General features: G+C 36.2%; 1 protein-coding gene across 1 annotated transcript in view; it reads left to right on the plus strand.

The window, feature by feature from the left end:
* The window catches only part of ddb1 (damage-specific DNA binding protein 1), an 88,176-nt gene extending 74,863 nt beyond the window's left edge, over positions 1-13,313 (plus strand). The window contains exons 25-27 of the mRNA XM_061887628.1: positions 5,199-5,301; positions 7,620-7,743; positions 12,457-13,313. Coding sequence (XP_061743612.1) covers positions 5,199-5,301; positions 7,620-7,743; positions 12,457-12,540 — 311 coding nt within the window. The 3' untranslated portion in view covers positions 12,541-13,313. The remainder of the gene's footprint in view (positions 1-5,198; positions 5,302-7,619; positions 7,744-12,456) is intronic.
* Positions 13,314-17,384: the final 4,071 nt, after the last annotated feature.

Below are 17,384 nucleotides of genomic sequence, written 5' to 3' on the forward strand. Positions count from 1 at the left end.
ACAGGTTTGCTGTTAGGATGTAATAGTTGATATATATTGTTATATGATGTAACTTTCAAGTTTATGGATCTGTACTCGGCAATTCGGCCTTCCGAAAAAATTGGTATCGATCCAACGTTGCTTTAAAAGGCAATATATCGATTGTATCGATACTAGGAAAAAGAAAATGCCAGATTTATGAACAGCAGATTTTATATGAGATTTAGCACTTTAATGATAAGGACGTTAAACTTTACTGTAGTCCAGGCAGGGTCACCAACCTTTTTGAAACCAAGAGCTACTTCTTGGGTACTGATCAATGCGAAGGGCTACCAGTTTGATACACACTTAAATAAATTGCCAGAATTAGCCAATTTGCTCAATTTACCTTTAATAAATATGTATATATATATATATATATATATTAATAATTGATGATATTTATCTTTGTGGAAACACTGATCATATTAATGATTTCTTACAATAAATACATCTTTTTGATGACATGTTTTAAATAGGTTAAAATCCAATCTGCACTTTGTTAGAATATATAACAAATTGGACCAAGCTATATTTCTAACAAGAACAAATCATTATTTCTTCTAGATTTTCCGGAACAAACATTTCAAAAGAAATTCAAAAGACTTTTAAATAAGATTTAAATTTGTTTCTACAGATTTTCTAGATTTGCCAGAATAATTTTTTTGAATTTTAATCATAAATTTGAAGAAATATTTCACAAATATTATTTGTCGAAAAAACAGAAGCTAAAATGAAGAATTAAATTAAAATGTTATTTATTATTCTTTACAATAATTAAAAAAAAAAAAATACTTGAACATTGATTTAAATTGTCAGGAAATAAGAGGAAGAAATTTAAAAGGTAAAAAGGTATGTGTTTAAAAATCCTAAAATCATTTTTAAGGTTGTATTTTTTTTTCTCTAAAATTGTCTTTCTGAAGGTTATAAGAAGCAAAGTAAAAACAATTATGAATTTATTTAAACAAGTAAAGACCACGTCTTTACTTGTTTTTTACTTTTTTCTTGGATATTTAAATTCTATTTGAGTTTTGTCTCTCTTAGAATTAAAAATGTCGAGCAAAGCGAGACCAGCTTGCTAGTAAATAAATAAAATTAAAAAAAAAGAGGCAGCTCACTGGTAAGTGCTGCTATTTGAGCTATTTTTAGAACAGGCCAGTGGGCTACTCATCTGGTCCTTACGGGCTACCTGGTGCCCACGGGCACCGCGTTGGTGACCCCTGCTCTAGTCTGTCTGCCCGTCTGTGGCAAATACTTTCAGTTGTCGAGAAAGGTCATAACAAATGCAAACGCCACAAGACAATATCATTCTTTTACTACAGCTACAGCACGATTGCGAAGCCACACCAAAATAAAACGTTCAAACACAGTAATGTAAAGCCGCAACACAACATTATGCCACAAAGGATGCAATGGACAAAATGGAAATGACAGCGGAGCAAGTTATTTGACAGACCGGATTGAGACTGAAATTTAAAAACTGTGTAATAAAGTATAATATAGTAGTATTATTGGAAAAAGTAAAAAAAAGTTATCTATGACTGAAAAAAAGGTCACACTTAACTTACTTTTCCAACTTCATTCATTCATTACACCCTTTGCCTTGTGATTCGTTTGTCGCTGAAACTTGTCCACTGTCACTTCCCTTATGTCTACGATGTCTCGTGTTTATTAAAATGAGAGTGGTAGCAAGTAAAACCTGATCGTTTAATCTGAAAAGGTAAGTTAGCACTTAATTTCTCAGGTAAATCTACTGCTAATTCAACCTAAAGAGATGTGAGTTCCACTTTATTTTTGATATTTGTATTGTATTTTTTTATGTTGAAAAACAAAAGCAAATGTAGCAAGTAAATCTACTGTTAAAATGTTGGCCACTGTAATTTTTATTAAATATTTCATAAAGTTGAAATGGACATCAGAAAAGATTTCCTCTTGTTAATTAAATCTAAAGTGTTGATTCCACTTTTTTTAAACAAGATGTTAATGTGTCTGCCATTAATTATTGTTCACTTGCTTCTTTATATCCATAATTCATTTATATATTCCCTTACAAGAAATTACAAGAGTATAGGAAACTTTACCTGCAGTATTCAGTATTTATATGACAGTCACATTTAATTAATTCATTTTATTAATTTTTTTGCTAAAAACTTACTGAATCGTTTCAGATTGTTCTAAAACCAAAATTTGGTCCCTTAATCGTATCGGCAATCACAAATTTTCAATCGAATCAAGGGTACTTTTCAGGTGTCAATATATTTTTTTCATTTATACAGTTGTCCCTCGTTTATCGCAGTTAATTGGAACCAAACATGACCGCAAAAGGATTTTAGCGAAGTAGGATTATTAATAAACCCAAAAATATTTGTATAGTTAGGCATGAAAAAACTGTTAACGACTTTCTAAAAAAACATTTTTTTTTACCATAATTGGAGCCCTCTCAACATGAAATACTACCCACTCAATTACCTTTACACTAGTTTTACCCAATGTGTAAGGCTTGAGTTTGTTCTGTCGTAGATAACAATACAGTATTTATCAGTATCCCGGAAGATCCTCCAAGTGTTATTGCTATCGCCGTCTCTTGGCCACTTAAACCTGGCCACGACGTGAAAATACTTTATCACATCCTGGGTAATTCTTCTAAGTTAGAACTGGGCTTTGCGTGCTGAAACCATGCACATTAGTTGTTATTGCACAAAGTTGGTCATGTTGACAGCAGTAATTACTATTAGCTTTGATGTTTGCATTCTGTTTTAGCTTTGTAACCCCTAACCCAGGAACAGGAACTCGGCTTAATGAATATTTTGACAACAACATAATAATAATAGGACAAGACATAAGACACATAGTGCACTGTAAAACATAACTAAACAAAAAATGTTTACTTAATTTAGGGCGTATTTCTTCTAAAAGATAAAAAAATATATAGAAGCTTGAAAAATCAGAAGCTAAAAACCAGCCACATTCACATAGTATTGGATATCCAGTGGAAAATGTCACAATCTCACCAAGTATATAGTTGTACTTTCTAGTCAAAATATGTAAACAAACTTAATACAAGTCACAATCCCCTGAATAGTATTTTTTTTTCAGTGAAACACAAGAACTTGTTTTTAGGCAATTAATCTTTACCTCATCACTAGGTTGTTATAAGACACAATACTTCACAATACGCCAGTCAGACATTTTAGTTGTTAATATCCTATTTAAAGAAAGCCTACCTTAGGCTGATTTTTTTGCTCATTACAAATTATATAAATACATGAAAAATAAAATATATATTGAAATAAAATTAGAAAGAAGACCTCAACTTTATTTCATAAGGAGCTCACCAAAAAAAGGGCACATCTGATGTAAAATATGCTCCAAAAAAGTTTTTGGGGAAAAAATTGATATGCTGAAGCTATGCGATTGAAGCTGAATGTAGCAAGTGACGACTGTAATTTAGAAAATTAACATTTAATTTGCCTAGAAAGGTTATATCAACTTTGATTTGCACATATGAAAGGACTTCTAACCAGGTTGTTTATTATCAACACCTTGTTTTCAAGGAAGGTTTAACAGGAAATAAGAACCGTCTTTGTTCTTTGTTGCCACGGTTTGTTTGGAAGAAAAATAACCCTGTTAGCCTTATCGTTTCTGGAGACTGTGATGTATCTGATGTTTCTGAGAAAAGGGCGAAGGCCAAAGGAGCCAACAAACAAGTTCACACACGGAAGTAAACTTGCTTTGTTTTTTCCGCCCAAAAGTGGATACCAGATGATCTATAGATCAAATTGAATTATTTAGAGCATCTTCATATATAGAGTAGTGTTACTTTGCTACATTCGGTTGTTGTTTAGTTCAACATCTACTGCGTTTTATGATTAAAAAGGACTGCAATGTGAAAACAAATCAAAGCCAGATAAACTGTAAAAATCTAAAATAGCCCAAAGCAAAGTGAAAGACCTTAAGGAAATACGAGTATTGAAGATGGCATCATCTCGACTGCAAGGAAATAAGACACAACTTACAAAGTTTTGATGCAACTTCAAGTCAAGTTTTGTAACACTATCCTAAAAACATAAGATGTGCAACAACATTATTACATTTCATTTATTGATCATCATAGCTGAATTTATAAACATAACTTACTTAAAAATTGTACAATTCATTCCAAATGTTTTTTTTTTTTGTCCAATAGGTAAATAATTTAAATGTCTGCATTTCTTATTTTTTGTCCACTGTCTTTATTTTAATGTATTAACTTTTTTACTTACTGGTAATTATTTTTGATTTATTAGAAACAATTTCTACTTTCTTATTTAACTCCTGTTATCTCAGTAATATTTTATTATTTTCAATACCTTGATTTATTTAAAACAAAACGTAAGCAGAATCAATATTGAAAGTGTCAATTTATAAAAAGGTATGGTGTGAACGAATTATTAGTTTTTGATATTTGGAACGGGTATTATTAAGTAAGCTCTTATTCTAACCCCTTTACAGACATGTTGAATTATTGAAAAATAACCAAGTGATGTTGCTTTGTGTAACTTGTTAATAAGAATGTCTGAAACCCATACCTAAATATATGAAATCAAGGTAAAAAAAACAAACATGTTTTTTTTTACTAATAAGATGTTTTTTTTGGTGCGTTATATCCAAGTTGTCACAAAATAAGTTGTGTGTTCTTGTATATATATATATATATATATATATATATATATATATATATATATATATATATACACGCTAACGCATATGTGTATATGTTATTAATGTATATAAATGACATATATTTCAATGCAGATTTTTTCCAGCGTGTACAAATAATGGTACTTTTTTTTGTAAAGTTGTGCTTTCTCCCCCTGCTGAGGAGAGAGATGGTGTCATATCCTCAAAGCCTTGCCGATGTAAAATGTAGCACAATCAAAATCAATTATTTAATGTTGTGAAATAATGTTACTTTTCTCTCAACACAAAGTAGCTCTGGCGTACAAGCATGAAACTTGCATTATGAGAGACGCCGTCACTAATGATCTTTTTACTTATTTATCAGGTGTTTTGAGTTCTGTTACGTGACAAGCCCAGATAATGTTTTTCTCTCTTGGTCAAACCCTCACTGAAATACTAGGGGTTAGGCTTAGTTACTTCTCTAAATATGTGTTCTATTCTTGAATGTTTGTGTGTGTTAGGACTGGTGACCTCCCTGTCTGAGAGTTGGTACAGCCTTCTCCTGGACCTTCAGAACCGCCTCAACAAAGTCATCAAGAGTGTGGGCAAGATCGAGCATAGTTTATATCCTTCTTTTGTGGTCACAATCTGTTGAAAGGAAATGAGCCTGAAATTGTTTGTTGTTGTTCACTATTTAGATTACAGTAGATCTCCCCCACCCCGCTTAAGACCATCCGCAAATAGTAAATAAATGCACATTAAATATCTTTTTTTTTACACACTCAAATAAAGCCAGGAGGATTCTCAATCTACGCACAGCCATACTTAACGCTGACTCGCTTCTCCTCCTCCATATACCATCCAGCTAACTTGAACACATGCAATAAACGCGACTGTTAATTATATATCAAGCCATCCATCCATTTTCTCCCGCTTGTCCCTTCAAGGGTCGCGGGGGGTTGCTGGAGCCTATCTCAGCTGCAGTCGGGCGGAAGGCGGGGTACACCCTGGACAAGTCACCATCTCATCACAGGGCCAACACAGATAGACAGACAACATTCACACTCACATTTACATACTAGGGCCAATTTAGTGTTGCCACTCAACCTTGTTAATTATCTATATATATGTATATGTCTTGATTGGATTATCCAGAGAATATTGCTCGATACCGTGGTAGAGCGCAATATGTAGGTGTGGGAAAAATCACTACTTCATCTCTACAGAACTGTTTCATGAGGGGTTCCCTCAATCATCAGGAGATTTTAATGGAAGCATTCACATACAATGCTTTATATAGGGCACAGAGTGGGTGGGTACAGGCAAGCGTAGGGTGTGGTGATTGGCTCATGTGTTACCTAGGAGGTGTTTCCGTCTGTGGCGGCATGTTGAAATGATTTCACTGCGCTTGTTGAGGGATGACAGGTCTGGATGATATATAATAAACAGTTTCTGGATGATATATAATAAATGCTTAAAAGAGAAACTGTTTATCACCTCACCCTACGCCTGCCTGTACCCACCCACTCTGTGCCCTATATAAACCATTGTATGTGAATGCTTCCATTAAAATCTCCTGATGATTGAGGGAACCCCTCATGAAACAGTTCTGTAGAGATGAAGTAGTCTTGTTATTTTTCCCACACCTACATACATATATATCTTGATTAGATTATCCAGAGAATAGTGCTCGATACCGTGATAGAGCGCAATATGTAGGTGTGGGAAAAATCACAAGACTACTTCGTCTCTACAGAACTGTTTCATGAAGGGTTCCCTCAATCATCAGGAGAAAATCTCAATCATCAGGAGATTTTCTCCTGATGATTGAGGGAACCCTTCATGAAACAGTTCTGTAGAGACGAAGTAGTCTTGTGATTTTTCCCACACCTACATACATATATATATATATATAGAGAGAGAGAGAGAGAGAGAGAGAGAGAGAGAGAGATGTAAAATCTCTACAGTTGCAATACACATGTCTGTCAATGTGTATTTCTATATTATAAACAGTTGTTTATTGCAACTGTTATATGCATATACACATATGTACATATATATACACATATATATATTTATATACTGTATATATATATATATATATGTGTGTGTGTGTATATATATGTGTCTGTGTGTGTATATGTATGTTTATATATACATATATACACAATCTAAATGCATAGGAGCCCAATCAAAGTTTAAGCCAGAAATATGCCTTACACCCAGGAATGTTCTAACTTTTTCCATCGAGCGCTGCATACTGGAATATTTACGGATGCGATGGTCAATTTGATGCATTTGGACCCGATTCTGTCAAGGATTGTGTGGTGACTGTTTGTACACTAGTCTCCCCACGTTAAACAAAGTCACGCACAGGCATCCTCCATAAAGGGATACACCCCTTCCAGGAGGATCGTCATACTCATTCAAGTGACGCCGACGATCAGTATATAAACAATTTAAAGTGATTAGATGGATTTTTTTCTTGTTCTTATTACAAAAATCTTTTTTTTTTGTGGGTAGTGGTGGTACACGGCTCCAGAAGCCGCTGGGTCATTTTAGTTAGCTGTCGGAAAAGCCGTTTCTCCAATTCGCGTCTACTAAATCCTCACTGTGTGTGTGGCCGCATTGTTACGAGGTAGACTGTAGAAGTTGGAGTGTCCGAAGTCACACAGGGCGTCGCCGTCTTGCACTGACGTCACATTATTGCTGCACTGTCTGCCATTATGGTTTGTTATTACACATTTATAGATTCCCGAATTTGAATGATTAAGACGTATTTATTCAGAAAAATAACAATTTCAGTGAAAAAAATGGGGGGAGGGGAGATATACACGGGAGAGGTTTAGTAAAGCCGAGCTGATTCCGACTTTATTAAACCATTAAGTACCATCCTCAGGCAGAGCATCAGCCTCGTATTGATTGTCCTTGACGTTTTGCACCTGGAGATCCTTCCACACGGAGCGAAAGACGGATCAGGCCACAGGATTTATCGATGGCGATCTGATTGAAAGCTTCCTAGACCTCGGCCGAGCCAAGATGCAGGAGGTCGTCAGCACGCTACAGGTAAGTTGCATTAATTTACATATTTGATAAGGAATTCATTCATGCAAACACAAAACTTTCATCTTAGTTATTGTTTTTGTTGCATGCATGTAAGACTCGTACGAAAGCAAATGCATTTATTGGTAAGCCTGCGCCAATAACAAATCTTGCTGGACACACGTTATATTGACCTACAAATGATTGCAGATAAACAATATTATTGTCAACATTATTTTGAAGTCAAACTAACCACTGATTAAATGATAATATATTAAAAAAAGATTTTAAGTATACCTTTTCAAATGCAATAAACTTGTATGTCTCGTATATTTTGACTTTGTAATTGGAATGCAAAATTTTGAATATCCAAGTTAGATGAAACAAACAAACTTTGAATATAAAATATACTTTGTTGGCAAAATGTTGCACTTCCTGTTGAAGGGACCTTCGTCTGTTTCAATGCAACATTGTGGTTTTTATATCCACCACTTTTTTAGACACTAATGTGTAGGGCTGTGAATCTTTGGGCACCACACGATTCGATTCAATTCTTAGGGATAACTCTTCGATTCAGAATCGATCCTCGATTCAAAACGATTTTTGATTCAAAGTCTCTACTTTCTCAAAACCATTCAATGAGAGGGACAAGCGGTAGAAAATGGATAGGTGGATGCCAGTTCTATGATTAACTACATTCTTCCATAAAATAGATAAACAGCTCTCATCAGTTTCTATATTGTTAAAAAAAATTGGTTTTGTTTCATAAAATGCTTTTCTAAAGTAAATTATACAGCAGATATGGGCATGTAGATCAACAATAGGATTAGCCTGAGTGGCTGGACAGGACAGATAAAAAAAAAAATATATATATATACCGTATTTTTCGGATTTTAAGTCTCTCCGGAGTATACGTCGCACCTGCCGAAAATAGTTTAATAAAGAAGGAAAAAAGCATATATACGTCGCACTGGAGTATAAGTCGCATTTTTGGGGATAATTTAGTTGATAAAATCCAACACCAAGAATAGACATTTCAAAGGCAATTTAAAATAAATAAAGAATAGTGAACAACAGGCTGAATAAGTGTACGTTATATGACGCATAAATAACCAACTGAGAAGGTGCCTCGTATGTTAACATATTATGGTAAGAGTCATTCAAAATCACTATAACATATAAAAAATGCTATACGTTTACCAAACAATCTGTCACTCCTAATCAATAAATCCCATGAAATTTTCTTCCTCGATGTCGTTTCTAAATAACTTTGCCAACTCCAAAGGTATGCGCCACTTCCTCTAGTCGTTTTCTGCTGCATATTTCACTACGTCCAGCTTGTAATCCACAGTACATGATTTCCTCTTCGGTGCCATTTTTTTCCAGCCCTTTTCAGTTTTTATAAGTTACCGCCAACAATGAAATGATCCCTTTTAATAGCTACGGCAGTAGCATATAGCAGTTAGCATCCCATGACCCACAATGCACTTCTGCCATGACCCTCCCCCGCCGAATTCTTATTGGTGGACGTGTGTGTGACGATTGCTGACTTTTTCTTTGTCTCTTCCGCGAATGAGATAAATAATATTATTTGATATTTTACGGCAATGTGTTAATAATTTCACATATAAGTCGCTCCGGTGTATATGTCGCACCCCCTTGTCCCAAACTATGAAAAAAACTGCGACTTATAGTCCGAAGAATACGGTACATACAATACAGGCCAGACACACCTTCTCATTCAATGTGTTTTCTTTATTTTCATACTATTTACATTGTAGATTGTCACTGAAAGCATCACAACTATGAATGGACACGTGGAGTTATGTACTTAACAAAAAAAAAGTGAAATAACTGAAAATGTTTTATATTCTAATTTCTTCAAAATAGCCACCCTTTGCTCTGATTACTTTTTCGCACACTCTTGGCATTCTCTCGATGGGCTTCAAGAGGTAGTCACCTGAACTGGTTTTCACTTCACAGGTGTGCTTGGAGCTCATTGAGAGAATTCCAAGAGTGTGCAAAGCAGTAAATCAGAGCAAATGGTGACTATTTTGAAGAAACTAGAATATAAAACATGTGTTCAGTTATTTCACCTTTTTTTGTCAAGTTTATAACTGCACATATGTCCATTGATGCCTTCAGTGACAATCTCCAATGTAAATAATCATGAAAATAAAGAAAACACATTGAATGAGGAGAAGGTGTGTCCAAACGTTTGACCTGTACTGTATATATGTTGTTTTAATCAATTAAGAATCGTTACAAATAAGAATCGTGATTAATCTAAAAGATATATTATTTTTTTTACATCCCTAGTAATGTGTTTATACAAGTTTAGACTGGGGTAGGATGCTTTCTAATGGGCAAAGATGTCTCAAAAATACCTCTTGTTTTCATGTTAGCATTTCAGATAGCTTGCAAGTTAACGTTACTTGGTCTATAAGTTTGTCAATTTGCCGTTATTAATCACGGTTTTTCAATCATTGTAATTTAACACATTTGTAGTAGTTTTTACAGAGGTTATCATACTATTTATGTGCATATAGTACAAAGGCCAGCAGCTGCTGAAACTGATGCTAACAGTGACGGGTCCTGCAGCCCCCAACTACGCAAGCAGATGGCAGTTATCGAGGCTAGTGAATTTAACGAGTCAATTTTCATTTATCGTTCGGTTAATTGACTTATCGAATATTGGCCCAGGCCTACTTACTCATTGGTGCTAAAAGGGTTGAAAGATCATGTACAGAGTAACATTACAGTCGTCCTGCGTACATCGTGGTTAATTGGTGACTAAAAGTAGTCATTTGTCAATCCAATATTTTAATTGTAAGAACATAAAAAAAAACAGTTTACAACCTTCTAAATGCGTTATTAGAGCCCTCTAGACATGAAATAACGCCCATATAGTCACCTTTACATTTGTTTTAATTAATAGAGTAGACATAATAGAAAGTACGAGATATACTGTAATATATATGACATATACTGTACTTTAATATAGACTCACACAGGCACACTGTTTTTAAACCACTACCACTGATTAGTGAAAATACCAATATTAATATCAGATATTAGTACAAGATCAGAAAATAAAACAAGTAATGGATGATACAGGTTTCCATCTAAAATATCCGATATAAGTGCCGATACATGCAGTTCTGCAGCGTTTTAGTTGTGCAAAGATAGACCAGTTAACATCTAAATGTCCTCCAATAACACAAGGTTGGTGTTTTCTTGGATTTTAGTCAAGTCATTTACAAAAAGTAAACATGGTAGGCCATGGGCTACTAGGTGCTAGCAGCTACACAACAGCTAAGCGCATTAAAGCACATAAGCTAGACATACTTAATACGTATCCCTAATTGAACAATGTCCATCCATCTTCTTCTGCTTATCCAAGGTCAGGTCTCGGGGGCAGCAGCCTAAGCAGGGAAGCCTAGACTTCCCTCTCCCCAGCCACTTCGTCTAGCTCTTCCCGGGGGATCCCGAGGCGTTCCCAGGCCAGCCGTGAGACATAGTCTTCCCAACGTGTCCTGGGTCTTCCCGGTGGCCTCCTACCGTTTGGACGTGCCCTAAACACCTCCCTAGGGAGGCGTTCGGGTGGCATCCTGACCAGATGCCCGAACCACCTCATCTGGCTCCTCTCGATGTGGAGGAGCAGCGGCTTTACTTTGAGTTCCTCCCGGATGACAGAGCTTCTCACCCTATCTCTAAGGGAGAGCCCCGCCACACGGCGGAGGAAACTCATTTCGGCCGCTTGTACCCGTGATCTTATCCTTTCGGTCATGACCCAAAGCTCATGACCATAGGTGAGGATGGGAACGTAGATCGACCGGTAAATTGAGAGCTTTGCCTTCCGGCTCAGCTCCTTCTTCACCACAACGGATCGGTACAACGTCCGCATTACTGAAGACGCCGCACCGATCCGCCTGTCGATCTCACGATCCACACTTCCCTCACTCGTGAACAAGATTCCTAGGTACTTGAACTCCTCCACTTGGGGCAGGGTCTCCTCCCCAACCCGGAGATGGCACTCCACCCTTTTCCGGGCGAGAACCATGGACTCGGACTTGGAGGTGCTGATTTTCATTCCGGTCGCTTCACACTCGGCTGCGAACCGATCTGAACAATAGTGCAGTCTAAAACACCGCATTTGTCAATATAAGCAAACACAACCTTTTTTGGAAAGTGTTGTCACGAGAGATGCTTAATATTGGCTTTCTCACTACTGAAATTGTTCAGCCCTTCATTTATAATACCTGTATCACCCAATATCAATGTATGCATTAGCTCTTCTCTCAGAGTCATGTCGGGTCACATCTCGTGTAATAAATGAATGCATTATGCTTCTTTTACTTCACATGAATGCCATTAATCAGCTTGTAAATATTGATCGCTGCGCTACCAGAAAATGAAGAATGAATCCAATTATAACATGAACAATGCAATATTAAAACCAAAAACAAACCATTCACAATAGCAATAATGATTTCATCATGTTCTTGGTAGTGGAAGTTCCTGGAGGTGTTGGTGGGAAAGTGGCTATTACAGAGAAACCGTGTCACTGTCACCATGCTATTAGAGCTAGAAAAGGCCCAAATAGCGTGGCTAAAAATCAATATAAACAAAGTCGTCCTCGGCTTTAGACGCGCGTGTTTTCCTAATGCCATAACCAGCATCGGCGAGGTGTATCTCACGTTTGACGGCCCGCTGTGTGATGCGGTTCAATTCCAGATCGATGACGGCAGTGGCATGAAGCGTGAAGCCACAGTGGACGAGGTCATTAAGATTGTGGAAGAGCTGACAAGGATCCACTAGCCTTTCACGCCCAGCTGACGACACACACAAGAATGGTCCCTGTGGAGGAATGAATCTGAAAAGAAATGATTTGGTCTTTGCAGAAGTGTAAATAATTATAAATAAAACATGGAGACCTTGAAGGTGCACCAGAACTGCACTCTTCATTTTTGAGAAGTGTCTCCTGGTGAAGCATAGCATCTAATAAAAAGACCAAAGTGAAAACATTGGTCTGAGTGTGTGAGTGTGTGAGTGTGTGAGTGTGTGAGTGTGTGAGTGTGTGAGTGTGTGAGTGTGTGAGTGTGTGAGTGTGTGAGTGTGTGAGTGCGTATGTGTGCGTGTGCGTGTGCGTGTGCGTGTGCGTGTGCGTGTGCGTGTGTGCGTGTGTGTGTGTGTGTGTGTGTGTGTGTGTGTGTGTGTGTGTGTGTGTGTGTGTGTGTGTGTGTGTGTGTGTGTGTGTGTGTGTGTGTGTGTGTGTGTGTGTGTGTGTGTGTGTGTGTGTGTGTGTGTGTGTGTGTGTGTGTGCGCGCGCGCGCGCGCGTGTGTAGTATGGAGCAATGTATGGGAAAAAAAACAATACGGAAATGTGACATCTTCCTCACCACCTTTTAGCACGTGAGATCTCCAAACCGGTTAGCAAGGAATTTACATGCCACAATTTAAATGTAACAGCTTGTTCAAGGCTATCAATAAAGTCTGGTGGAAAACAACAAAAAGAGGAAATTAATAGATTTATAGCTATTTTGTCTTTGTGATGGTTTTTTTGTCCAATAAACTTTGCTTTAGTACTCTTACATTTTGTATTTGTCACCATTTATCTTCAACCTAGTGTTTTTTTAGCTGTTACTGTTACTTTAAACCAGGGGTCACCAACCTTTTTAAAACTTAGAGCTACTTCTTGGGTACTGACTAATGCGAAGGGCTACCAGTTTGATACACACTTAAATAAATTGCCAGAAATAGCCAATTTGCTCAATTCACCTTTAATAAATAAATCTATATATATATTTTTTTTTTTAAAAAAGGTATTTCTGTCCGTCATTCCTTTGTAAATTTTTTTTCCTTTTACGGAAGGTTTTTTGTAGAGAATAAATAATGAAAAAAAAAACACTTAATTGAACGGTTTAAAAGAGGAGAAAACACAAAAAATTTAAATTAAATTTCAATTTCGACTCTTTAAAATTCAAAATTCAACCGAAAAAAATGAAGAGAAAAACTAGCTAATTCGAATCTTTTTGAAAAAATTTAAAAAATAATTTATGGAACATCATTAGTCATTTTTCCTGATTAAGATTAATTTTGGAATTTTGATGACATGTTTTAAATGTTAAAATGCAATCCGCACTTTGTTAGAATATATAAAAAATTGGACCAAGCTATATTTCTAACAAAGACAAATCATTATTTTTTCTAAATTTTCCAGAACAAACATTTTTAAAGGAATTCAAAAGACTTTCAAATGAGATTTAAATTTGATTCTACAGATTTTCTCGATTTGCCAGAATATTTTTTTTGAATTTTAATCATAAGTTTGAAGAAATATTTCACAAATATTCTTTGTCGAAAAATAAGAAGCTAAAATGAAGAATTAAATTAAAATGTATTTATTATTCTTTACAATTAAAAAAAATATACTTTAACATTGATTTAAATTGTCAGGAAAGAAGAGGAAGGAATTTAAAAGGTAAAAATGTATATACGTTTAAAAATCCTAAAATCATTTTTAAGGTTGTATTTTTTCCTCTAAAATTGTCTTTCTGAAAGATATAAGAAGCAAAGTAAAAAAAAAAAAAAAAAGAATTAATTTAAACAAGTGAAGACCAAGTCTTTAAAATATTCTATTTGAGTTTTGTCTCTCTTAGAATTAAAAATGTCAAGCAAAGTGAGACCAGCTTGCTTGTAAATAAATACAATTTAAAAAATAGAGGCAGCTCACTGGTAAGTGCTGCTATTTGAGCTATTTTTAGAACAGGCCAGCGGGCGACTCATCTGGTCCTTACGGGCTACCTGGTGCCCGCGGGCACCGCGTTGGTGACCCCGGCTTTAAATTACAACTGGATTAAACATTTCAAATGAATCACTAACATTGTTTTCTCCAATTTCAAAACTATTTTCATAATAAGTGATTTGTAATTCCCAATTTCTGCTTTTTTTGTCGTGTGTACACTTAAACATGTGCAATTATTTGCAACATTTTTAATGACGTAAAGTGGCCACAGCCTTAAAACAATCCCAGACCTTGCAAATTTGTCCAATCCCTGCAAGACATTTTCACAAATCACATTTGTCCCTGAGAAACGCAATGTTCTCAGCAAAAGGGAACCATTTGCAATATGTAGCGACATAAATAAAAGTAATTGGTAATACGTTTTTGACACATGCCTATTTCAGTATTAAGGCAGCCTAATCATACAATGGGATTATTTTTGCTGCATGCTTTGAGTGGGGAAAAATACAAATTAAAAGATAGCTTAATTTATATTAGATTCGATTAGATAGTACTTTATTCATTCCTTCAGGAGAGTTCCTTCAGGAAAATTAAGATTTTCAGCACAATCCCATTCAAGATCAATCAATCAATCAATGTTTACTTATATAGCCCTAAATCACTAGTGTCTCAAAGGGCTGCACAAACCACTACGACATCCTCGGTAGGCCCACATAAGGGCAAGGAAAACTCACACCCAGTGGGACGTCGGTGACAATGATGACTATGAGAACCTTGGAGAGGAGGAAAGCAATGGATGTCGAGCGGGTCTAACATGATACTGTGAAAGTTCAATCCATAATGGATCCAACACAGTCGCGAGAGTCCAGTCCAAAGCGGATCCAACAAACGTTAAACAAACAAACGTAAGATCAGACAAACGTTACAGGGGGACAGAACAGGATGGTTGACGGGTCTGTCGGCTTCCAGCGCCCCTTACAAAAAAGGTGAGATACAGGTAAACAAGTGGGAGAATGGGGAAAAAAAATAGAAGATTAAAATAAAATATATAATTAAAAAAATCTGTTTAAGCCTGAGCCCTGGAGAGGGAAAAAAAAACAAAAACAACTCATAGCCATAGTACCCCATCCCTCTCACATGTGTGTAAGAGGGAAACATCAAAGAAGACAGAGGACATTAAAGACATTAAAGCAGCAGATGCAACCAGACACTTCTACATACAGCTATGAATAAAAAGTAAAATAAACATATCCACTGTGGTGGCCTCTGCGGTGTTCCACGCCATCGTCCGCTGGGGAGGAGGGAGCATGGCCAGAGACAGGAGCAGACCCAACAAAGCAACCAGGAGAGCCAACTCCACTCTCGGCTGCCAACCAACTCTCGGCCAGTGTCCAGTCCGCATGGATGAGCGAGGATACGTCCAAGGAGACTGAGGTGTCCGACACCTGCTCACCCAGCCAAGACACCGCGAAGCCTCTCCGTCCCGGCGCTCAGTGCCAGCTCCGCAGCCCTGTCCCCTCATCCGCATCTCCTCCAAACCGACTCCGGTGTGGCAGAGACCCAGCAGCTGGTCTCCATGGCCAAAAGGCTCCCGGGAGGCAGATCCAGAAGTCCACAAATAGCACCGCAGAGGTCACGAAAGTGACACCCCTTGGCACACGGTCCCAAAGGGTCCCGGACCAAAAGGCAAAAAAACATAACACATGAAAACAAGAGGGAAACACAAAAGGATGACACAAGAGCACAGAGCTCCTGCCTACAGCAGCCACTACAGCAGCGCCATCTTGGGAAAAAAAAAAAAAAGTTTCCTGTCTGAGCTTGTGACGTAAAGCACCTGTATCTCAAATCAGCATGTCCTAATGAAATTTTAAATTGTGCTTGAGCGGTTTAGCTCAGTTTGTAGAGTGGCCGTGCCAGCAACTTGAGGGTTGCAGGTTCGATTCCCGCTTCTGCCAACCTAATCACTGCCGTTGTGTCCTTGGGCAAGACACATTACCCACCTGATTCCAGTGCCACCCACACTGGTTTGAATGTAACTTAGATATTGGGTTTCACTATGTAAGCGCTTTGAGTCACTAGAGAAAAAGCGCTATATAAATATAATTCACTTCACTTCACTGCTTTGCCCCCAAAACCGCTCAATTGTTTCATGTAACATTATTTAGTATGTATGTATGTATATATATAACGTATGTATGTATATATATATATATATGTGTGTGTGTGTATATATATATATGAATACATGTATATATATGTGTATATATATATATATATATATATATATATATATATATATATATATATATATGAATACATGTATATATATATATATATATATATATGAATACATGTATATATATATAGATATATGTATGTATATATATGAATACATGTATATATACGTGTATGTGTGTATATATATATATATATATTATGTGTGTGTGTATGTATGTATGTGTGTGTGTATGTATGTATGTATGTATATATATGAATACATGTATATATACGTGTATGTGCATATATATACATATGAATACATGTATATATATATAGATATATGTATGTATATATATGAATACATGTATATATACGTGTATGTGTGTATATATATATATATATATTATGTGTGTGTGTATGTATGTATGTATATATATGAATACATGTATATATACGTGTATGTGTATATATATATATATACATATATATATATATATATATATATATATAAAAACACAGGGCCATAAAATGCAGGTATATATTTTGTATATGTTTATTTGCATACCTTAATTGTTTCCAAACGGTGCCTGTCACTCGGCAGTAAAACAGCTGAACAAACAAAACAGAAGTCATCGTCAAGTACCCACAAGGTGCAGAAGCTAGCTCTCCAATCAACTAAACAGGCTCAAAATATGCA

The sequence above is a fragment of the Nerophis ophidion genome, linkage group LG25, assembly GCF_033978795.1.
Source record: "Nerophis ophidion isolate RoL-2023_Sa linkage group LG25, RoL_Noph_v1.0, whole genome shotgun sequence".
NCBI classification, from domain to species: Eukaryota; Metazoa; Chordata; class Actinopteri; order Syngnathiformes; family Syngnathidae; genus Nerophis; species Nerophis ophidion.